The 24,566-nt window shown below is 42.3% G+C and overlaps 1 protein-coding gene across 2 annotated transcripts in view; it reads left to right on the top strand.

Annotated features, from left to right (window-relative positions):
- LOC109899747 (glutamate receptor ionotropic, delta-1) overlaps positions 1 to 24,566 on the top strand; it is a 472,062-nt gene that overhangs the window by 245,958 nt on the left and 201,538 nt on the right. For both annotated transcript variants that reach the window (XM_031835660.1, XM_031835661.1), the window contains exon 3: positions 14,236 to 14,520. In XM_031835660.1, coding sequence (XP_031691520.1) covers positions 14,236 to 14,520 — 285 coding nt within the window. The remainder of the gene's footprint in view (positions 1 to 14,235; positions 14,521 to 24,566) is intronic.

Below are 24,566 nucleotides of genomic sequence, written 5' to 3'. Positions count from 1 at the left end.
CTTCTACTTTTAAAAATCCACCTCTCTAAAAACAAGTCTCTCACCGTTGCCGCCTGCTATAGACCACCCTCTGCCCCCAGCTGTGCTCTGGACACCATATGTGAACTGATTGCCCCCCATCTATCTTCAGAGTTCGTGCTGCTAGGCGACCTAAACTGGAACATGCTTAACACCCCAGCCATCCTACAATCTAAACTTGATGCCCTCAATCTCACACAAATAATCAATGAACCTACCAGGTACCTCCCCAAAACCTTAAACACGGGCACCCTCATAGATATCATCCTAACCAACTTCCCCTCTAAATACACCTCTGCTGTCTTCAACCAAGATCTCAGCGATCACTGCCTCATTGCCTGCATCCGTAATGGGTCAGCGGTCAAACGACCTCCACTCATCACTGTAAAACGCTCCCTGAAACACTTCTGCGAGCAGGCCTTTCTAATCGACCTGGCCGGGGTATCCTGGAAGGATATTGATCTCATCCCGTCAGTAGAGGATGCCTGGATATTTTTAAAAAATGCCTTCCTAACCATCTTAAATAAACATGCCCCATTTAAGAAATTTAGAACCAGGAACAGATATAGCCCTTGGTTCTCCCCAGACCTGACTGCCCTTAACCAACACAAAAACATCCTATGGCGTTCTGCATTAGCATCGAACAGCCCCCGTGATATGCAGCTGTTCAGGGAAGCTAGAAATCATTATACACAGGCAGTTAGAAAAGCCAAGGCTAGCTTTTTCAAGCAGAAATTTGCTTCCTGCAACACTAACTCAAAAAAGTTCTGGGACACTGTAAAGTCCATGGAGAATAAGAACACCTCCTCCCAGCTGCCCACTGCACTGAAGATAGGAAACACTGTCACCACTGATAAATCCACCATAATTGAGAATTTCAATAAGCATTTTTCTACGGCTGGCCATGCTTTCCACCTGGCTACTCCTACCCCGGACAACAGCACTGCACCCCCAACAGCAACTCGCCCAAGCCTTCCCCATTTCTCCTTCTCCCAAATCCATTCAGCTGATGTTCTGAAAGAGCTGCAAAATCTGGACCCCTACAAATCAGCCGGGCTAGACAATCTGGACCCTTTCTTTCTAAAATTATCTGCCGAAATTGTTGCCACCCCTATCACTAGCCTGTTCAACCTCTCTTTCGTGTCGTCTGAGATTCCCAAAGATTGGAAAGCAGCTGCGGTCATCCCCCTCTTCAAAGGGGGGGACACTCTTGACCCAAACTGCTACAGACCTATATCTATCCTACCGTGCCTTTCTAAGGTCTTCGAAAGCCAAGTCAACAAACAGATTACCGACCATTTCGAATCTCACCATACCTTCTCTGCTATGCAATCCGGTTTCAGAGCTGGTCATGGGTGCACCTCAGCCACGCTCAAGGTCCTAAACGATATCTTAACCGCCATCGATAAGAAACATTACTGTGCAGCCGTATTCATTGATCTGGCCAAGGCTTTCGACTCTGTCAATCACCATATCCTCATCGGCAGACTCGACAGCCTTGGTTTCTCAAATGATTGCCTCGCCTGGTTCACCAACTACTTCTCTGATAGAGTTCAGTGTGTCAAATCGGAGGGTCTGCTGTCCGGACCTCTGGCAGTCTCTATGGGGGTGCCACAGGGTTCAATTCTTGGACCGACTCTCTTCTCTGTATACATCAATGAGGTCGCTCTTGCTGCTGGTGAGTCCCTGATCCACCTCTACGCAGACGACACCATTCTGTATACTTCCGGCCCTTCTTTGGACACTGTGTTAACAACCCTCCAGGCAAGCTTCAATGCCATACAACTCTCCTTCCGTGGCCTCCAATTGCTCTTAAATACAAGTAAAACTAAATGCATGCTCTTCAACCGATCGCTACCTGCACCTACCCGCCTGTCCAACATCACTACTCTGGACGGCTCTGACTTAGAATACGTGGACAACTACAAATACTTAGGTGTCTGGTTAGACTGTAAACTCTCCTTCCAGACCCATATCAAACATCTCCAATCCAAAGTTAAATCTAGAATTGGCTTCCTATTTCGCAACAAAGCATCCTTCACTCATGCTGCCAAACATACCCTTGTAAAACTGACCATCCTACCAATCCTCGACTTTGGCGATGTCATTTACAAAATAGCCTCCAATACCCTACTCAACAAATTGGATGCAGTCTATCACAGTGCAATCCGTTTTATCACCAAAGCCCCATATACTACCCACCATTGCGACCTGTACGCTCTCGTTGGCTGGCCCTCGCTTCATACTCGTCGCCAAACCCACTGGCTCCATGTCATCTACAAGACCCTGCTAGGTAAAGTCCCCCCTTATCTCAGCTCGCTGGTCACCATAGCATCTCCCACCTGTAGCACACGCTCCAGCAGGTATATCTCTCTAGTCACCCCCAAAACCAATTATTTCTTTGGCCGCCTCTCCTTCCAGTTCTCTGCTGCCAATGACTGGAACGAACTACAAAAATCTCTGAAACTGGAAACACTTATCTCCCTCACTAGCTTTAAGCACCAACTGTCAGAGCAGCTCACAGATTACTGCACCTGTACATAGCCCACCTATAATTTAGCCCAAACAACTACCTCTTTCCCAACTGTATTTAATTTTAATTTATTTATTTATTTTGCTCCTTTGCACCCCATTATTTTTTTATTTCTACTTTGCACATTCTTCCATTGCAAAACTACCATTCCAGTATTTTACTTGCTATATTGTATTTACTTTGCCATCATGGCCTTTTTTGCCTTTACCTCCCTTCTCACCTCATTTGCTCACATTGTATATAGACTTGTTTATACTGCATTATTGACTGTATGTTTGTTTTTACTCCATGTGTAACTCTGTGTCGTTTTATCTGTCGAACTGCTTTGCTTTATCTTGGCCAGGTCGCAATTGTAAATGAGAACTTGTTCTCAACTTGCCTACCTGGTTAAATAAAGGTAAAATAAAAAATAAATAAATAAAAATACTCAGTACACAACGCACCTTCCCCTCAGTCACATAGTGGGTACCCCATAACATTGGGGAGCATGGCTCTGGAGTTGGCACTCTGCTTCCACATCAAGGCGTGGTGTCCAGGTCATCCAAGCCAGCGAAGGAGGAGGTGGCAGCAAAGGGGGCTTATGCTTTGCAGCCCTGCAGCTGATTCACATGGCTGCGGTGTTCTTGACTGCCAGGCGTCCGAGTCCTGTAAGAGACAGTTCCAGTGGCTTCTTCCACGACTGCATGGACCCGCTTAGGTCCTCCAGAGTAATGCCAAAATGTCCACCTCATTTAAAGCCAAAATTACACCAACTCAGTCTTTATAGGCATGAGTGTTGTAGACGCATTTCACTTGCAAAGTCTTGGTGCAGCCGGTCTAAGGTGGTCTATCGTGGTATACAGCCCGGCTGGACTCTTCCCAGTAGAGGCTGTGGGTGTAACATGCTGAGACAGCAGGAACCTTGATATTTGTGTCTGCAAGTCACCCACCGAGATCCTAGACAGAGCATCCTTGGTTGTCTGAATCATGCGTTCAGCTTGCCCATTGGAGGGCAGATTATATGTGGCTGTGGTGATGTGTCTAAACTCAGCAGAAGTGAAGGCAGCTGCATTGTCTGACATCAGGACGTCACACAACACATGAGTGGCAAATAGTAGACGGAGGGTGCTTATCACGACAGCAGAGGACATCAACCTAACAACCAGGGATTCTTTATCCAGCTGTGCAGTTAGGGTCCTAGATGCACAGCACACGGTGCCTCTCGAGCATCAGATTCCACATGACTCAACAAGGCACAGAGCCCATATGGACCAGTAACAGGGGTTTTCTATCATCATAGTGGACTAACAGCCCATCTAGCTGCTCTGTGCCTCTTTATAGGCTTCCACATGAGGGTCAGTCCAATTCCAGGGAGCTGCCTGGTCAAGTAGGCTCCAACACTGTCAGGCAGGAAGCAGTTGTAAAAGTTGAGAAGCCCCAGAAATGACTCTAGCTCAGACTTGTTCCGGGGAGAAAGTATCTCCTTAATGGCCTTTACCTTATCCTGGGTCAATCGCATTCCATCCGTGTCAATGTGGAACCACAGGAACTCAACACTGGGTGCAGCAAAAATGAACTTCTCCTTCTGAAGTTGTAGCCCTGCTTCCACAAAGCGCCTCAGCCTATACTTATGCTCTTCTGGGGTCCAGCCTGTATTCAGTATGTCATCCAAATACGTCTGGATCCCTGTAATGCCTGCTAGCAAGGTGTCCATGTAGTGCTGAAAAATGGCCACCGCTGTGGACTCTCCAAACTAATGCCTTGTTGCCCTGAAAAGCAGTGTTGATAGTCAAAAGCTCCCCTACATCTTCATCTAAAGCTAGCTGCCGGTGTGCTTGTCTTATGTCCAGCTTTGTAAAACATCAGGGAACACTGCAGTGTTCACTGTGTCGCTAAATCCACCAGATATCCTATAGCTGTCATCCTTCTTGGTCACAGGCACAATGGGCATAGCCCACTCACAGTACTTTACTGGCTTTACAGGATCCCTGCAAAGCCCAAGCCCCTGAAAAGCTTCTTCATGCTCCTTGATAATCGAATCCGGGGAGTTTTGAATGTGATAAACCCCTGTGACCTCAATGGCTAAAGGCTCATATCAATCTCAGCCCGATAAACTGGCTCCTGTGCCATGAATGCTGTGGTCTCCTCGATAGCTCATGACCACAAAAATCCTACCCTGCACCTCTAACTGGGTCTTTGACCATTGCCTTAACACCCCATTGTCTTGCAAGAGATCTGGTGACTCGCCAGGCCACAATGCATGGTAAGTTTCCTCACTAATCAGTGAGCATCCAGAGCCTGAATAAACTTTCATTACATGCTTGTGCCATTTAGCAGCACTGTGGCCATATGGGACTGACCGACTCGATTCAGTCTTATGTAGCAAAATTTTGTTTTTTACATTTGAAAAAAGTAGATAATCAGAGCTAGAAAATGGTATATCAACACTACAGTTGAGGAACAATGTAATTCTGCTTTGAAAATTGATACATTTGTAACCCCACTTTTGAGAAATTGTTCCTTGAATATTTTGGTACACCTACTACAGAACTCTCCTTTGTCTACACCCATTCAGCATCATTCACACCCTCTTAAGCCTTGGCCCCACCCATCTCTTTAAAGATTCACGTGAGGCCATGTGCTAAACAGAGTGAGTATGGTAATGTGCTAAACAACCAGAGATTTTAAGATTAAAGGCTGGTTTATACCAGTTCTATCAACATTTCTGTATACAGTTGTCGCAGTGACATCCTGAACATTCTATTGTCGTCCGACATCAAACTTGTCGTTATCGTTATAAGAAGTATAAACACAAAAACAACTGGCTGCATGACATCAGCAGCCTGGTGGTCCAAAATATCATAACTGGTGTATTTTAACACCAATAAACCCATCCATTTAAAACCAGGCCACTAAAAGCAACTTTCTGATCAATGATTTGGTTTGTTTCTAGCTTGTTAACTGACTAGCCAGTTCAAATACTGACCATATCATATCGCTGACAAGGTCTTAACTTTAGCTAATTTGTATTCATTATTACAGGAAAATCAACTTACAACAAGATCATTATTTACAAGTTAATGGCGAGCTAATTACAGAAAATAGCTTACAGTTGTGAGTGTGATGAAATTAAAGTAGGGCATTCTACTGGAGAATTTTAGAACTTGGACACCCTCTCGTTGGCCTAATGTTATATCCTAATTTGACTTTGGTGCAGGTCATGTTGTTCTTCATATTACCATCTCTGGTAAACACTCTATATAAAATAAAATCTATGTTTATTTGTCTCCTGCACAGGATACAGAATGTGTAAACTGTGCTGTGAAATGGTTACTTGCATAGTGGAGTCTTTTGTTTAGCCATGTATCAATGAACCAAAATCCCAACTAATACTACCATGCACCATGCATGAATCTGCAGGTAGCTAAAGCTAACCAACTAGGTTCAATGTTAGCTAGCTAGCTAACATTAGACTATAACTAGCACTGCAAATGGCTTTCTTGAGATACAACTAATATTACTATACAGATCACACACGTAACGTTAGCTAGCTAGCTAAAGGCAATGAAAATTACTTTCTGACAAAATTAGAAATGTATTATATCTGAAAATGTAGCTAGACTCTTACCCGTATACATGGATGAACACTCTCGCTCATGGATGCCATGGTTGCCCTTAGTTTGAAAATGTAATCCGGAGACATGTGTTTTATACAACAGCCTTCTGTGTTCTCTTTTCGACTCTCCGCATTTGGCAATCATCTCTCTGCTTCGACTAGGCATTTCACTGTTTTCAAAACTCGGTCAACTTCTTCAATGACAACAACACTGTTGATCACCTTTTCTTCCCCCATCACTGCCATCAGTAGACTACAATGTCTGGTTCAATAAAAATATGTTTTACCTAATCAGGGATTTCCTCATCTTCTGATTCATTTTCAGAGTCAGAGAGACTCAGCATGGCACAATCGTCTTCCTGAATGTAGTCCATCACAACTTTTTCCCATTGATCTTCGTCGATAGCGCTATTAACTTCATTGCAGCGATGTTGATAGCATTAGCAACACTTTTTCAGTTCTTAAAAAAAGCAGATTGTCCACACAAACTGAGCAGCTCATGTTATAGATAGAATCATGCTGTATGGCAGACCAATCTTAACTCATCTCTTGGCATGTTCAGCCCATCCATTATCTCAACCAACCATGGCTAGCGGGAAGTTTCCTGTATTTTTCCGTGGCTAAACCAACTAGACTCGTAATTTAACAATTTTGTTTGTATTTACAGATGGCATACAAGTTTGTTATTTATGGACATGAACGTTGACATGTTCCAGAAGGCATTTCTGCCAAAAACACATTTTGATAAAAAAAATATATATATACATACATACGCCTAGCTTCTTGAAACGGGTCACATATTGTCTTAGATGTAATGGTAGAAAGATTAGAATTTGACATTGAGCATCAATCTGAGCATACTATAGTCACACCTACCTGACTTAACTTCAATAGTAGGGGCTAAAGTAACACAATCCTTCAAAGAATCTTTGAACCCAAACAATCTAATTCTGATGTCTGAGCCCACTTGTTTTCCTTAGAGCAGATTAAAATAGCCACGACATGAAAAAGCATGTGTAACTGTATGTATTTTGTCAGGCAGGGCCATACAGCACAGAATGAGAGTACATTTGACTTGGAAAGTTGTTTTTTAGTCAGCTACCAAAAAGTTAATCTTACATTCATCAAAAAATATTCATTGTTAACATTTCCTCATATTGTTTCTCTGTGTTTACAGGTCTATATTTCCAAGATGCATTAAGATATCCTAACATGCTGACCAGACCGGACACGTCGCGTGCGTCGCGAAATACATTTAGAAATCCATGTTATTCAATTATTGCACCCACACTGCACCCACACTGCACCCACACTGCACCCACACTCCCACACTGCACCCACACTGCACCCACACTGCACCCACACTCCCACACTGCACCCACACTGCACCCACACTGCACCCACACTGCACCCACACTGACAATAAAGAAAACCCCTTGATTGAGTAGGTGTCCAAATGTTTGACTGGTACTGTACCTCGGGTAGGGGTATCTAAAAAATGTTTGGGCATTGCCACTAGCCTAATTTCCATAACCAGAAACAATCATATTTCACAGATTAACCATGGTCAAAAGGAGTGAATGATTTTAGAAGATTTGGATTGAATACCTACTGAAGTATACTGAGGAAAATCAATGGGATTATGAAATATCAATTTATTATTGGCCTAACTGCCAAGAGGTTCCCACACATCTTGGGCTTATATGTGCAATCCGTGTGGCTGGTCTTTTAATCTGTCTCATTGGTTATGTCACAACATATACCAATATTATTGTCTCTATCTACATTCAACATGTTTTACAGCTACTGTATTTCAAAAAATATATATCATATTTAACCTTTATTAAACTATTTAACTTTATTTACAGCTACTGTGCAAGTGCAACATACTGAGTAAATGGTGTCAACATTAATGCAGTCGCTGGTTATTTTTGCAAAGGTTTCCCCTTTGATTAAACTTTAGTGTGTTTACAGAGAGAGACACTAAATGAGATCATCTCATTTGCCGTTTGAAATTCTTCCAACAGCCCCAATTTATATACTCTCACCACAGCATTGGTGAGGTTCATTAGCTACATTCTGCTATGCTCCAATTACAACTGTACACATTGAAGATAATCTCATAATTTGCAACGGATTGCTCGGCAGAAGTTGTATATAATGTCCCCTGTGACTGCAATGATGTATAATAATTTGCCACATCCCAATCTGTGCATACAGAAGTGCTTTGATGTGGCAGTAGCATCTGCAGGGAAACATCTGAATCAAAACAATGTTTGTTGTTAAACAGCCTTCAATCCTTCAGACAGATGTCTTTTTAATGTTTTCAATTAAGAGTTTAAGGAACATAAGATATTTCGCTTGATAAACCCCCGATTTGGGCTCATTTTAATGTCAATAGAATGTGATGCATGACAGCATTGTGGCAATAATCTCGTCAGCATAATGGTATCCTCGTCAATCTACACACAATACCCCGTAATGACAAAGCAAAAACAGGTTTTTAGAATTTTTTGCTAATTTCTAAGAAAGAAAAAAACTGAAATATCACATTACGTAGGATTTCAGACCCTTTACTACTTTCTTGATGCACCTTTGGCAGTGATTACACCATCAAGTCTTCTTGGGTATACAAGCTTGGCACACCTGTATTTGGGGAGTTTATCCAATTCTTCTCTGCAGATCCTCTCAAGCTCTGTCAGGTTGGATGGGGAGCATTGCTGCACTGCTATTTTCAGATCTCTCCAGAGATGTTCAATCGGGTTCAAGTCCGGGCTCTGGCTGGGCCACTCAAGGTCATTCAGAGACCCAAAACCACTCCTGCATTGTCTTGCCTGTGTGCTTCACCATAGGGATGGTGCAAGGTTTCCTCCAGACGTGACACTTGGCATTCAGACAAAGACTTTAATCTTGGTTTTATCTGACCAGAGAATCTTGTATCTCAAGGTCTGAGGGTCTTTAGGAGCCTTTTTGGCAAACTCCAAGTGGGCCGTCATGTGCTTCCGTTTGGTCACTCTACCATAAAGGCCTGATTAGTGGAGTGCTACAGAGATGGTTATACTTCTGGAAGTTTCTCCCGTCTCCACAGAGGAACTCTAGAGCTCCATCAGAGTGACCATTGGGTTCTTGGTCACCTCCCTGACCAAGGCCCTTGCTCAGTTTGGCCTGGCGGCCAGCTCTAGGAAAAGTCTTGGTCGTTCCAAAGTTCTTCCATTTAAGAATGATGGTGGCCACTGTGTTCCTGGGGACATTTTATGCGGCAGAATGTTTTTGGAACACATCCCCAGATTCGTGCCTCGACACAATCCTGTCTTGGAGCTCTACGGACAATTCCTTTGACCTCATGGCTTGGTTTCTGCTCCAACATGCCCTGTCAACTGTGGAACCTTATATAGACAGGTGTGTGCCTTTACGAATCATGTCCAATCAATTGAATTTACCACAGGTGGACTCCAATCAAGTTGTAGAAACATCTCAAGGTTGATCAATGGAAACAGGATGCACCTGAGCTCAATTTCGAGTCTCATAGCAAAGGGTCTCAATACTACTGTTTTATTTTTAATAAATTTGCAAAAATTTCTAAAAACCTGTTTTCGCTGTCATTATGGGGTATTGTGTGTAGATTGCTGATGAATATTTGTTATTTTATCAATTTTAGAATAAGGCTGTAACATAACAAAATATGGAAAAAGTAAATTGGTCTGAACACTTTCCAAAATATGGAAAAAGTAAATTGGTCTGAACACTTTCCAAAGGCACTGTATATATACCATGTTAACCTATCCAAGTCTGAGTACATTTATTTTAGTAAGCAAACCTTCCTGCGGATGAGGCCTGCAGTTCAACGAACATGATGTGTCAGATACACAGCAGCATATGAATGATAGCCCCTTTCTACTCTAGTGAGAACATTTAGTAGTCATTATTCCATCATTATCATCTTTGCCAGCGCCTCTGCAGACCTCTGCCCGTCAGAGAGGCTTGTCTGTAATGGAATTGAAATATTAATATAGTCTATTTTCCAGGAAAAAATGGGCAAATCATGTCCTGGGATAGGAGGGGTTTAGTGTAGACATAATGGCTGTGCTTCTATTTGGTTCCATTTCCTGACACACCATTAGCTTGTAGAATGAGGGAGAGAAGGGGAAAATTATGCCATTATGAAAATGACACATTAGTAGAGCGTAGGATGGTCAAATAAAATCAAATTTTATTTGTCACATGCACCGAATACAACAGGTGTAGACTTTACCGTGAAATGATTACTTGCAAACGCTTTCTCAACAATACAGTTAAAAGGTAAGAAAATATTCGCAAAACAATTAAGAATTGAGTATTAACTCAATAAAATAACAATAACAAGGCTATATACAAGGAGTACCGGTAAGGAGGAGTCAATGGCGGTCAGTTTTAATGAGCATGGTGTTATTTCTATTACAGCATATTGGATGACTGTCATTCATATTCCATTCAGCCAGCTCAATGTAACATCGATAGGTTAATGCTACAACATGATACCAAAATGTTCCCTATACCCATCATGTGTTTACTACAACCTAGCCTATGAATGAAAATGTACAACGTAGGTGCACAGGTCAAGAGAAAATGTGAGTAATTAAGGTGACAGACAGTGACCCATTCAATACCACCTTACATCCTCTATCCTGCATCTAGCTGATATAGGGTGATATAAGTCCAACAGCAAAAGAGAAATTCAGGTATGTTTATCCCCATTTCATTCCGTTTGCTTCCGTTTAAGAAATATTTTTCAACAGAATCGGCAGAATGAATACAAACTTGATCACACTCACACACAGTTCACTTTCATAGCAGCCACATACAAACAGTAAGATAATTTTGTTTGTTGTATAATTCCTTCTCGCATCTACACGTTCTCCTCCTCTCACCTTTTCCCTTTGCTTGTGGACTTCAGTGCACAACACATCAGCTATCTGTGACCATCATATCATAACTGCTAACTGCTACACACAGTCTACATCATTGTCACCATATTAGCTAATGTCATAGTCAACATAGCTACTAGAACTAACACATTAGTAAACCCGCTACAATCATGCCGTACAATGTACAGTCAGCAAGCAGTTTAGCAGTTACACTGGTGGCTCCCGGTGATAATAAATTAATAAAACCAAACGCTTGCCTTGACTTGGAAGAATTCCAGTGTTGGATAGCCATAGCCAGCTAGCTAACATAGCATCTCTCCTGAAATGGGTGTTTGAGTAGGCTAAACTAGCTAGCTGCGTTCTCTAGCTAATTGAAAGTGAAAGTGGAAAAAAATACAAAGAAATATAGCTAGGTTTCTCTATTGCTTCTCCTTCATTTTTAAAGATATTAATTTGTTCAAAACTGTTTAAATATTGTCTTTCACACTCTTTGAGTCAACTACTCACCACATTTTATGCACTGCAGTGCTAGCTAGCTGTAGCTCATTATTGAATTATCTTTTGATTTGGTGGACAACATGTCAGTTCATGCTTCAAGAGCTCTGATAGGTTGGAGGATGTCTTCCGGAAGTTGTCATAATTACTGTGTATGTCTATGGAAGGGGGTGAGATCCATGAGCCTTCTTGGTTTTTGTATTGAAATCAATGTACCCAGAGGAGGACAAATGCAAGCTGTCCAATGGCTTCACCGTGATGCTACCCTACAGAGTGCTGCTGAGGCTACTGTAGAACTTCATGACAAAACCGCGTGTTTTAATCAATTATTTGGTAACGTGAACATATTTAGTATAGTTTTATCTAAAAATTACAACTTTTTTAATGAAATTCACTGAGGAGCATGGTCCTCCCCAGTCTCATCTGAAGGGTACGAGGTGTGATATCGAAAGGCGTTGGTTTTACCAATTAAACTCCCAGCTGCATTTCTTCCTACACAATGTTACTTGATTAGGTCGACACAGATATTCTAAGGTCTCAATTAAGCGCAATTTATGTAGAAAAACATTCCCTTTAAATAGGATATTTTTGCTCTTCTGTACTTTGGGTAATTACAACCACTGAGTTCCTCTACTGAACTGTCGAACTGAATTTGTGAGTGCCAAGCCAGTTGGGATTTTTTTGGGGCTGTTGAAGATTCAGGTCACGGGTGATTCATTAGCATGTGAAGGTGCTTCGGGGAAAATAGGTCCCTCAATCACCTAAATTCCCTCATTGTCTCTCTGTCTCCCCCCTCTCTCTCGCCCCCTGATTTGCTACTCCTATTTACCCTCACTCATCCACATATTTTTTGTTTTATTCCCCCCCTCCCTCCCTCTCTCTCTCTCTCTCTCTCTCTCTCTCTCTCTCACTCACTCTGTCTCTCTTCCTCCTCCTGCCCCGCACCCCCCTCCACCCCCGTATGGGGCCAGAGTGCAGTACCTTTATGCATGGAACGATCAGGTGCATTGATAATACACTGAGCGCACAAAACATTAGGAACACCTGCTTTTTCCATGACATAGACTGACCAGGGGAATCTAGCTGAAAGCTATGATCCCTTATTGATGTCACCTGTTAAATCCACTTCTGTGTAGATGAGACAATAGAGACATTTGAGATTGTATAAGTGTGCCATTCAGAGATTGAATGGGCAAAACAAAATATTTAAGTGCCTTTGAACAGGGTATAGTAGTAGATGCCAGGCTCACCAGTTTAAGTGTGTGAACAACTGCAACGCTGCTGGGTTTTTCACGCTCAACAGTTTCCTGTGTGTATCAAGAATGGTCCACCACCCAAAGGACATCCAGCCAACTTGAAATAACTGTGGGAAGCATTAGAGTCAACATGAGCCAGCATCCCTGTGGAACGCTATTGACACCTTATAGAGTCCATGCCCCCACAAATTGAGGCTGTTCTGAGGGCAAAAGTGGGTGCAACTCAATATTAGGAAGGTGTCCCTGATGTTTTGTACACTCAGTGTACTTATTTATGCAAGACAAGTATTCATTGACCCAAGGCATGGTTGATTGAAAGTTTCCTGCCTTATTAAGATTGAATCAGAGTCCCTTTGGACTTTGTTTGGTTATACTGTAGGTGGTTGATATGTGTTGATGCGTTTAGTGTGTGGGTGGGAGTCGGTAGAAGTTTAGAAGATTTACAGCTTGTACACTCACATTAAACTTGTTTAACTTATGACCATGAACATTTTATTTGTATTGTATCTTTGAATCAAGACATTGACTTGTGTACTTGGCAGTCAGCAGTTTTTAAGCACTGGTAAATGTTTATTTACCATTTTGAATGGCTCCATGCACACTTCCAACTAGAATAGTACTTTATAACACTTCATAAGCAGAACTCACTGACAGAGATGCGCAACATTCATACATTATTTACTATTACTTATAATGAACAGCATTTCAGAGTAAATTTGGAGCCATAGATGTTATACAGTACTGTAAAATATAAATAATAATTTGTCCCAACCACAAGTATCTTGATTTCTCCCAAGCACACACAAACATAAACAAACAGCAGAAGGAAGTGGTGGTTGGACCAACTACTACAAACATGGATTTGTATGTTACTCTGAGTGACAGATTACAGTGAATATATGTTTCTGTTGTGATGGGGAGGGATAAGGGGGTGCATGCAAAAGAGAAAGGGATTTATTGCATAATTTGTTGTACTGCACTTGTGCCTTTTTTGTGACATTTTACTTTTCTACAGGCCCCACCAAATATTTCACCCATCCTCTTTCTGTTGTTGTCCCAATGCCCATGGCAGTATGTGCCCTCAGTTCCTTCCCTGGCCATACCCTGGTCTCCTGCTCTATTTTTCTCTGCCCATGTCCTGCACTGTGTCCTACCCTGCCCATGTCCTACCCTGCCCTGCTGTGCCCTGCTCTGACCTGCCCTTGAACTTCTGTCCCTATAAGTCCCTTCCCAATTTCTCCAGGAGTTTGATCTTTGGGGGGAATTTTGTTATCTCCATATTTTTTTTATCTCCATCTTTATCTTAGTCATCTCTACAAACAGAACACACTACTTTCATTTGACCACTACTGATCCCTTGTGTTCTCTGCTTCCTTATTGGAATGTCTGAAGTTTGTCTTATCATGTCCCTCTCTTATCCTTGTCCCTCTTCAGCCTGTGAGCTGATGAACCAGGGCATCCTGGCTCTGGTGACGTCTACAGGCTGTGCAGCCGCCAACGCCCTCCAGTCCTTGACCGACGCCATGCACATACCCCACCTGTTTATCCAGAGGAACGGCGAGGGCACGCCACGCACCTCCTGCCACCTCAACCCCAGCCCTGATGGGGAGAGCTACACCCTGGCCGCTCGTCCTCCTGCTCGCCTCAATGACGTCATGCTGACCCTGGTCACTGAGCTGCGCTGGCAGAAGTTCATCATCTTCTATGATGCTGACTATGGTGAGTGGGGGAGCAGGGGTGGGGTAGAGGGTGTGTGGGGGTTGATATGTGGGTGTGTGGAAAACATAGTCTGGAGTGTTGTATTTTACAGGTTTTGTTGAATGTTTTTTTATGTGCAACCTTCAAAATACCTCTTCTCCAATGAGGAAGGCCAGTACAAGGTTGATGATGATTATGATGATGATGATGATGATGATGATGATGATGACCATAGTTGTGATAGCCAACCTGTAGTAATCTATAGGACACATTTTTTTTCCTGAAACTATATTATTCTGTTGACAATGCTGATCAATGTTTAAAGGGATAGTGTGACATTTTGGCAAATAGCCCTTTTATTTGTACTTACCCAGAGTGAGATGAACTCACGGATACCATTTGTATGCTTGCTCTTCTTATAGACTTCCATTCATTGTGATAACGCTATTAGCAATAGCTCCAGAAACTACCTTCAACTTCCTTTGTAAAAATGGTGTCCATGAGTTCATCTGACTCTGGGTAAATACAAAAATGTTGCCAAATGCTGCACTATCCCATCAACTAGGTGTTTGTGGAACACACATCCAATTATTGTTTTGTCTACCTTAGATTCCCATTGCACTCTTTACAATGAACGGTACATCTGAACTGCCAGGATGAAAATATTTGGGATCTTTGTTCCAATGCCTTTAATTACAGTTCTCATCATAAAGTCATTTTTTGGATGCTTCTGAAGCATAGATTAAATATGACTCCCTGTCAACGTTTGTAAATCATTCAAATGAAATCACTTCATAAGACATCATCGCTTCATGTTCTCATGGTGTATGAGCATTATATCAATAGTAAATCACTTCATATCACAGTTCACATAAATAGTCAATCTGGGGATCTCCATAATGAGGTCAGAGTGTTTAGTGATTCAAAACGATCAGAACATGTTGTCAAAGCCATACACTGACTCACAGAGGGGATTTAACAAGTTGTGTTAAATCCTTGGTCATGTTCATGTTAAAGGCATATTGTGTCATTTTATTTATTACATTTTTTAAACAAAATTCAACCATCAGTACAAAGGGGGAGTTTATTTTCTGCCAGTGCTCTGCACGCTGATTAGGTTAGGGTGGGACTTATTTTTTTCATGTGTGCATTTGTTGGTTGAAACCTTGATTGCTTGTGCGTTTCATCCCATGGCCACAAGGAAAAGAGTAATAATAGATTGTACTCTTGACACGGTTCTTGGAGAAGCTAGACTTAATTGGCTGGATTATTTAATTCATCTCACCTATAACTCCCTTTAGTCCAGACCTTTTCTTATCCACTTTTAGAACACAGTAAACTCTGGAATCAGCAATGAATTGCTGAGACCAGTAACTGTTGTGCAGAAGTTGTACACCCATTCATAGCTGTTTGAAAGTAAATTGAGACCTGTGGTAGGGATACTTTATCATGGACTCATGCTTCACACACTTTCAGTAGACATACAAATAAATACTATTGTTTATTGATCTTCCTGTTATAACATCAGCAACTCAAGAGTTTGTCATGGCATTTTGGTTGAATACATTTGGAGAAAGCATTTCACTGTTAGTCTACATCTGTTGTTTACGGAGCCTGTGACTAATACAATTGGATTCGGTTTTAATGAGATGCAACTAATCAGGGATAGGAATAGACAAGAAGTATGACTAAACAACGTGTTCATTCTGAATATAACCAGGCCCCATTAGTGTTAAATAATGAATAAAGAGACCAGTTTTGACGAGGCAGTAACACTGACATCCACATCCTGGTGTTACACGCTTTAACTCAGCACTTCAATTACATTTCCAAACAGTCAAAATACCCTCAGTGCAGACGAGTGATTAAAGAACATATCATTCACATGTTCTCTGAGTGTGATCGTATCAAAACCCCCGTCTTCTCCACTTCCTCTGGTCTATCTGTAGTCTGAGGAGTAATTTGACGCTCTAGGATGTATTTCACAAAGCATTTGGCGCTCTAGGATGTATTTCACAAAGCATTTGGCGCTCTAGAATGTATTTCACAAAGCATTTGACACTAGGATGTATTTCACAAAGCATTTGGAGCTCTAGGATGTATTTCACAAAGCATTTTGTCGCTCTAGGATGTATTTCACAAAGCATTTAACACTAGGATGTATTTCACAAAGCATTTGGAGCTCTAGGATGTATTTCACAAACCATTTTGTCGCTCTAGGATGTATTTCACAAAGCATTTGACAATCTGCAGCAAAGCAGCACATTCACACCTGGTGCATCAGGTCTTCCACAGTTCTACAACTCTGGTTGTGTAATTCTGCATGTGTAAGTGATGCATGCAAGTCCCATTAATTTTTTTGGCACAGAAATCTGGAATAATTAGAGTAACTTCTTCCGTTAGCTGCTTCTCCGTCTGTCCCCCCACTCTGAATGGGAGTAGACATAGCAACTGCTCCATTTCTCTGCAGCTCAGCGTGCAAGACATAGTTGCCTGCTCACACAGCTGATAAAAAACACATTACAAGATTTTGGCAATGAAGGCATTCCTTCTACCCAGAATTGGATGAACTCAATACTTCTCTTGAAGGCAGTATCATTCACTGACGTATGTTGGTATCTGAGGTAAAGTAGCGACTGCTCAGTGGCCATGGCTACAACTGGAGGAGCGAGAGTGAGCCGAAGGAAGGGGGGAAATGACCATTTATTTCTTTATTGATTTTTATTAACCGTTTTCACTCGTACCTGTATACAGGTTGAACATGGCAGATTTGGACACTGATAAGTGCCTAAATTGGAACGCAGTGGCTGTACAGTAACACGCTATACATGATTTCAGAGCTCAGGGCCTGTTCATCACAGCTCTGTATTGGGTTTTGCCTGTGAGCCATTCTGAACTTGAGCACTGCGGTTGAGCACAAGAGGTTGCCCCATCCCTCCCGCTAATTGAGCAACTTTTGGACATTTGTTGTTGTCGGAGTGAGGGAAATGCTGTAAATTAAGAGGATTCGATGTATTTGAAAATGAGACGTTGAAGATTATAATAAATACCGCTTTCATGTCATACAAGCAAGTGTCCAAGTGTCCAAATGTAAACTTCACATTTCCATATTATAAAACTCATGTAATATAAAGTGTCAACGTTTATGATCACTATGTTTGATGTACAGTTACAATATGACATGGTGTTATATCCTGGCATGTCCTGAACAGAATGAGCCTGTTTGTTGTATTGTGAAGAAAATGTTCCGCAGACCATGCATCTGAATGCACAGATGACTCCATTCTATGCGAACCAAAATGACGATCTGCTTCTCTGAATTGCCTTGTGAAAGCCTAACACTGTAAGATCTTATTTTATAATTTAGCTAGTCATGTTGGCAATGGAACAAGCTTTCAAATGATGCCCACCTGACCCAGATTGTGATTTATAATGAACATTTTATGGATTGCGTAAACAACAACAGTAAGTGTGTGATGGCAGGGATGCAGGGCTCTGTTCCAAACAAAACAACAACACATGTGCTTGCTCTAGTTCCTCAGCGGCACAGCTAGGAGAGCTCAAATCAAAGCAGTAACATTACTTTTGTATCCGGAGTATTTTCAGATTTTGTTATTAACAAATGCGGCAAAAAGTACAGTAAATGTAAAATGCACATTAAATCAACAGTGTAATGTTTGTATTCAGTCTTGTCAGGTGAACTGTTGTGTCCTCACCTCAGTCTAATAATTTCACCATCATCTCCAAACGGTTCCCTTTTCATTTGTACCATGGTTATGCATATGCATTCCAGATTTCTTCTGGACGAAACATTTAAATTTATCCCTATCCATATAGGCTAATTCCCATGTGTGTAAGGGGTTAAGTAAATGACTGTATATAAGCCCTAAACACACAGTTAGTTTTTGTCATGAAATGCCTCACACATTGCATATTTCTACCACTCATTCCTGTAGACTGTCGATCCTGTCCCGAACTTGACTCCAGAACTTCACTCCCATTCCTGCCCAAATCCCACAGACCTGCAAGACCCGCGGGACTCCTGTTCCCGTGTCAACCTCTACTGCAGATAACAAGCTCTTGACCCATCGGGTTATCATCCTGTCATGACAAAGCACAAAATTACATCTGAATGTGGCTGTACAAGGAAGTGACAAGCATTTTGTTTATTTGAATTGCTCCCGGTATGGAGTCAGTTGTACATTCTGTGTGTAAATATATCACTTCTGAAATACAGCAGCAGCTGATGAAAAGCTGAGGCTGTATTTCTCCTTGCCGAGTCATCAGTCGACTGGCACTTTCTGCCCTTGCACTGTGCAGACAGATGTTAGGCAACATACAGTAGTAAATCAAATCAAATCAAATCAAATTTTATTTGTCACATACACATGGTTAGCAGATGTTAATGCGAGTGTAGCGAAATGCTTGTGCTTCTAGTTCCGACAATGCAGTAATAACGAACAAGTAATCTAACTAACAATTCCAAAAAAACTACTGTCTTATACACAGTGTAAGGGGATAAGGAATATGTACATAAGGATATATGAATGAGTGATGGTACAAAGCAGCATAGGCAAGATACAGTAGATGATATCGAGTACAGTATAACATATGAGATGAGTATGTAAACAAAGTGGCATAGTTAAAGTGGCTAGTGATACATGTATTACATAAGGATGCAGTCGATGATATAGAGTACAGTATATACATATGCATATGAGATGAATAATGTAGGGTAAGTAACATTATATAAGGTAGCATTGTTTAAAGTGGCTAGTGATATATTTACATAATTTCCCATCAATTCCCATTATTAAAGTGGCTGGAGTTGAGTCAGTGTCATTGACAGTGTGTTGGCAGCAGCCACTCAATGTTAGTGGTGGCTGTTTAACAGTCTGATGGCCTTGAGATAGAAGCAGTTTTTCAGTCTCTCGGTCCCAGCTTTGATGCACCTGTACTGACCTCGCCTTCTGGATGACAGCGGGGTGAACAGGCAGTGGCTCGGGTGGTTGATGTCCTTGATGATCTTTATGGCCTTCCTGTAGCATCGGGTGGTGTAGGTGTCCTGGAGGGCAGGTAGTTTGCCCCCGGTGATGCGTTGTGCAGGCCTCACTACCCTCTGGATAGCCTTACGGTTGAGGGCGGTGCAGTTGCCATACCAGGCGGTGATACACCCCGCCAGGATGCTCTCGATTGTGCATCTGTAGAAGTTTGTGAGTGCTTTTGGTGACAAGCCGAATTTCTTCAGCCTCCTGAGGTTGAAGAGGCGCTGCTGCGCCTTCTTCACAATGCTGTCTGTGTGAGTGGACCAATTCAGTTTGTCTGTGATGTGTATGCCAAGGAACTTAAAACTTGCTACCCTCTCCACTACTGTTCCATCGATGTGGATAGGGGGGTGTTCCCTCTGCTGTTTCCTGAAGTCCACAATCATCTCCTTAGTTTTGTTGACGTTGAGTGTGAGGTTATTTTCCTGACACCACACTCCGAGGGCCCTCACCTCCTCCCTGTAGGCCGTCTCGTCGGTGTTGGTAATCAAGCCTACCACTGTTGTGTCGTCCGCAAACTTGATGATTGAGTTGGAGGCGTGCGTGGCCACGCAGTCGTGGGTAAACAGGGAGTACAGGAGAGGGCTCAGAACGCACCCTTGTGGGGCCCCAGTGTTGAGGATCAGAGGGGTGGAGATGTTGTTGCCTACCCTCACCACCTGGGGGCGGCCCGTCAGGAAGTCCAGTACCCAGTTGCACAGGGCGGGGTCGAGACCCAGGGTCTCGAGCTTGATGACGAGCTTGGAGGGTACTATGGTGTTGAATGCCGAGCTGTAGTCGATGAACAGCATTCTCACATAGGTATTCCTCTTGTCCAGATGGGTTAGGGCAGTGTGCAGTGTGGTTGAGATTGCATCGTCTGTGGACCTATTTGGGCGGTAAGCAAATTGGAGTGGGTCTAGGGTGTCAGGTAGGGTGGAGGTGATATGGTCCTTGACTAGTCTCTCAAAGCACTTCATGATGACGGATGTGAGTGCTACGGGGCGGTAGTCGTTTAGCTCAGTTACCTTAGCTTTCTTGGGAACAGGAACAATGGTGGCCCTCTTGAAGCATGTGGGAACAGCAGACTGGTATAGGGATTGATTGAATATGTCCGTAAACACACCGGCCAGCTGGTCTGCGCATGCTCTGAGGGCGCGGCTGGGGATGCCGTCTGGGCCTGCAGCCTTGCGAGGGTTAACACGTTTAAATGTCTTACTCACCTCGGCTGCAGTGAAGGAGAGACCGCATGTTTTCGTTGCAGGCCGTGTCAGTGGCACAGTATTGTCCTCAAAGCGGGCAAAAAAGTTATTTAGTCTGCCTGGGAGCAAGACATCCTGGTCCGTGACTGGGCTGGATTTCTTCCTGTAGTCCGTGATTGACTGTAGACCCTGCCACATGCCTCTTGTGTCTGAGCCGTTGAATTGAGATTCTACTTTGTCTCTGTACTGGCACTTAGCTTGTTTGATAGCCTTGCGGAGGGAATAGCTGCACTGTTTGTATTCGGTCATGTTACCAGACACCTTGCCCTGATTAAAAGCAGTGGTTCGCGCTTTCAGTTTCACACGAATGCTGCCATCAATCCACGGTTTCTGGTTAGGGAATGTTTTAATCGTTGCTATGGGAACGACATCTTCAACGCACGTTCTAATGAACTCGCACACCGAATCAGCGTATTCGTCAATGTTGTTATCTGACGCAATACGAAACATCTCCCAGTCCACGTGATGGAAGCAGTCTTGGAGTGTGGAGTCAGCTTGGTCGGACCAGCGTTGGACAGCGTGGGAGCCTCTTGTTTTAGTTTCTGTCTGTAGGCAGGGATCAACAAAATGGAGTCGTGGTCAGCTTTTCCGAAAGGGGGGTGGGGCAGGGCCTTATATGCGTCGCGGAAGTTAGAGTAACAATGATCCAAGGTCTTTCCACCCCTGGTTGTGCAATCGATATGCTGATAAAATTTAGGGAGTCTTGTTTTCAGATTAGCCTTGTTAAAATCCCCAGCTACAATGAATGCAGCCTCCGGATAAATTGTTTCCAGTTTGCAGAGAGTTAAATAAAGTTCGTTCAGAGCCATCGATGTGTCTGCTTGGGGGGGGATATATACGGCTGTGATTATAATCGAAGAGAATTCTCTTGGCAGATAATGCGGTCTACATTTGATTGTGAGGAATTCTAAATCAGGTGAACAGAAGGATTTGAGTTCCTGTATGTTTCTTTCATCACACCATGTCACGTTGGCCATAAGGCATACGCCCCCACCCCTCTTCTTACCAGAAAGATGTTTGTTTCTGTCGGCGCGATGCGTGGAGATGCGATGCGTTGGCTGCACCACTTCGGATAGCGTCTCTCCGGTGAGCCACGTTTCCGTGAAGCAAAGAACATTACAGTCTCTGATGTCCCTCTGGAATGCTACCCTTGCTCGGATTTCATCAACTTTGTTGTCAAGAGACTGGACATTGGCAAGAAGAATGCTAGGGAGTGGTGCACGGTGTGCCCGTCTCCGGAGTCTGACCAGAAGACCGCCTCGTTTCCCTCTCTTTCGGAGTCGTTTTTTTGGGTCGCTGCATAGGATCCGCTCCGTTGTACTGTTTGTAAGGCAGAACACAGGATCCGCGTCGCGAAAAACATATTCTTGGTCGTACTGATGGTGAGTTGACGCTGATCTTATATTCAGTAGTTCTTCTCGACTGTATGTAATGAAACCTAAGATGACCTGGGGTACTAATGTAAGAAATAACACGTAAAAAAACAAAAAACTGCATAGTTTCCTAGGAACGCGAAGCGAGGCGGCCATCTCTGTCGGCGCCGGAAGTAAGATATTAGTTATACCCCCCTCGCAACAGGCACCGTGGTGCTGTAGCATTGAAGACCATGCCTAACAGTTTTACCTAATAACATACAGTATCTCGTTAGCTGTATGAATGTCAATGCTTGTAATGACTTGACACAACAGTGGGCCTTACAGTAAAGAAAGTTGTGTTTGTGCAGAAATCATAACGATTTGTCTGTATATGCATCATCAATGCACACTTCTCTTCTGTATTTCCCATGAGGTATCTCTGGTGCTTTGTCAAAAAGGGGCAAGCTCAGGACTGAAGAGGTTCAGTTTATTAGGATCCCCATTAGCTACTGCACATGCAGCAGCTACTCTTCCACATAAAACATACAAATACTTGACAATGTACAGTACCATTATAGAGAAAAACAACAAGATATTTAATTAAATAAAAAATTAAATAAGAGTTATATATTGGAAAGACCCCGAGATAACAAAAATACTATATATATATATATATTTTTTTTTTAAATTTAGATCTTTAGAAAGAGGAAAGGCGCCGTGATACAATACATTTTTTATCAGTTAAAAAAGAAGTAAAACTTGTTTTTGCCTGAGTAACCTCTGGTGGCAGAGCATTCCACGTTGACATAGCTCTATACATAACTGAGCAACGCATTAAATCAGTTTTTGGTTTGGGTACCCTGAAGAAACCCATAGTGGCGGGGTATGTACTGTATGTCGGTTTGAAGTGTATGCAAATAGATTTTACAAGTGGCTAGGCATTTCCAACACACAAATGTTTCTTAAAAAGAGTAGAAGAGAAGTAGCCAATTTCTCCTCAACCATCAACCATGAAAGACTATCATGCATGTTGTTGATGTTAGTTATGTGTTTCCAGTTAAGGGTAAGATGTGCTGCTTTCTTTTGAGCCAGTTGCAGTTTTCTAGGTCTTTCTTTGTTGCACCAGAACATATTACCAGACAGTAATCAAGATGGGACAAGATCAGAGCTTGATCAACTAGTACAGTTGATCTTTGTGTCAAAATATTTTTTAGAACAGACATACCTCCTCATCTTCACCACAACGTTGTCAATATGACTTGACCATGATAACTGACCATCTGATGTTACACACCCTTTATGCACGAATCCAGAGGTTTGGGTCTGAGAGAATTCTTTGAACCAAATAGAATGTTGTTGGTTTTTGATGTATTTAAGACCAGTTTATTGTTAATTACCCATTTTGACTTGCTATGAATCTCCGTGAGCTCACTGTCTGTAGCTGCTGATGTGTAGAGAGTGCAATCATCAGCATACATAGTCATTTTAGCTTCTTGTAAGGAGAGTGGCAAATCATTTTAAAATGAAGAGTAACGGCCCAAGGCAACTACCCTGAGGGATACTGCACTGTACATATATGATGTTGGAGAAGCTTCCATTGAAGAATGCTCTCTGACTTCTATTTGATAAGTTGCTCTCTAACCATGGAATGGCAGGTGAGGTAAGGATGACCAGTGAGTTTTTTTCAGTAACAAATAACATATTTTTTTTAACATCAAAGGCTGCACTGAAATCTAACAATACAGCTCCAACTATAATATTATTATCCGTTTATCTGAGTCAGAGCAGTACAAGTTAAGTGCCCTTCCCTATATGCATGCTGAACATCAGTCGTCGTTCTTTGAAAAGTAGCATTGCATGTGTTCAAACACAATCCTCTCCATCAGTTTACTAATAACAGCCAGCAAATTGATTGGGCAGCTGTTAGAGCCCAGCAAATGGTGCTTTACTATTTTTAGGTAGTGGAATTACTTTAGCTACCTTCCATGCCTGTGGACAAACACACTCCTTTAGGCTTTGGTTCTCAATAGTTTCTCATCTAGGTTATCTATACCTGGCGGTTTATCATTTTTGATAGATAACAATCGTTTTTCCATCTCTTCCACGCAAACTTGACCAAATTCAAAATAGCAATCCTTCTCTTTCATTATTAGATATTCGATAGACACATATTATGGTTCACTGTTTTGTTGTCATTTCACTTCTCAGTGAAGTTTAGTCACACCATTTCTCAATTTCTCAAAGTATGTCAACCAATCAGCTGAGCAGCCTGACTTGTTTGCCACCTTTTTTTGCATCATTTTTAAATTCATCATCGATCCAGGGTGCTCTAGCAGTTTTCACAGTTTCTTGACAAGTGCACGTTTGTCAACAATTGGCAAGAATAATTTTACAAATACTCCCAAGTCGTCTGGATTATCCTACTT

This window comes from Oncorhynchus kisutch, linkage group LG11 (assembly GCF_002021735.2).
Source record: "Oncorhynchus kisutch isolate 150728-3 linkage group LG11, Okis_V2, whole genome shotgun sequence".
Classification (NCBI taxonomy): Eukaryota; Metazoa; Chordata; class Actinopteri; order Salmoniformes; family Salmonidae; genus Oncorhynchus; species Oncorhynchus kisutch.
Note: the sequence above shows the minus strand (reverse complement) of the source record. Positions and strands in the feature narration are given on the sequence as shown.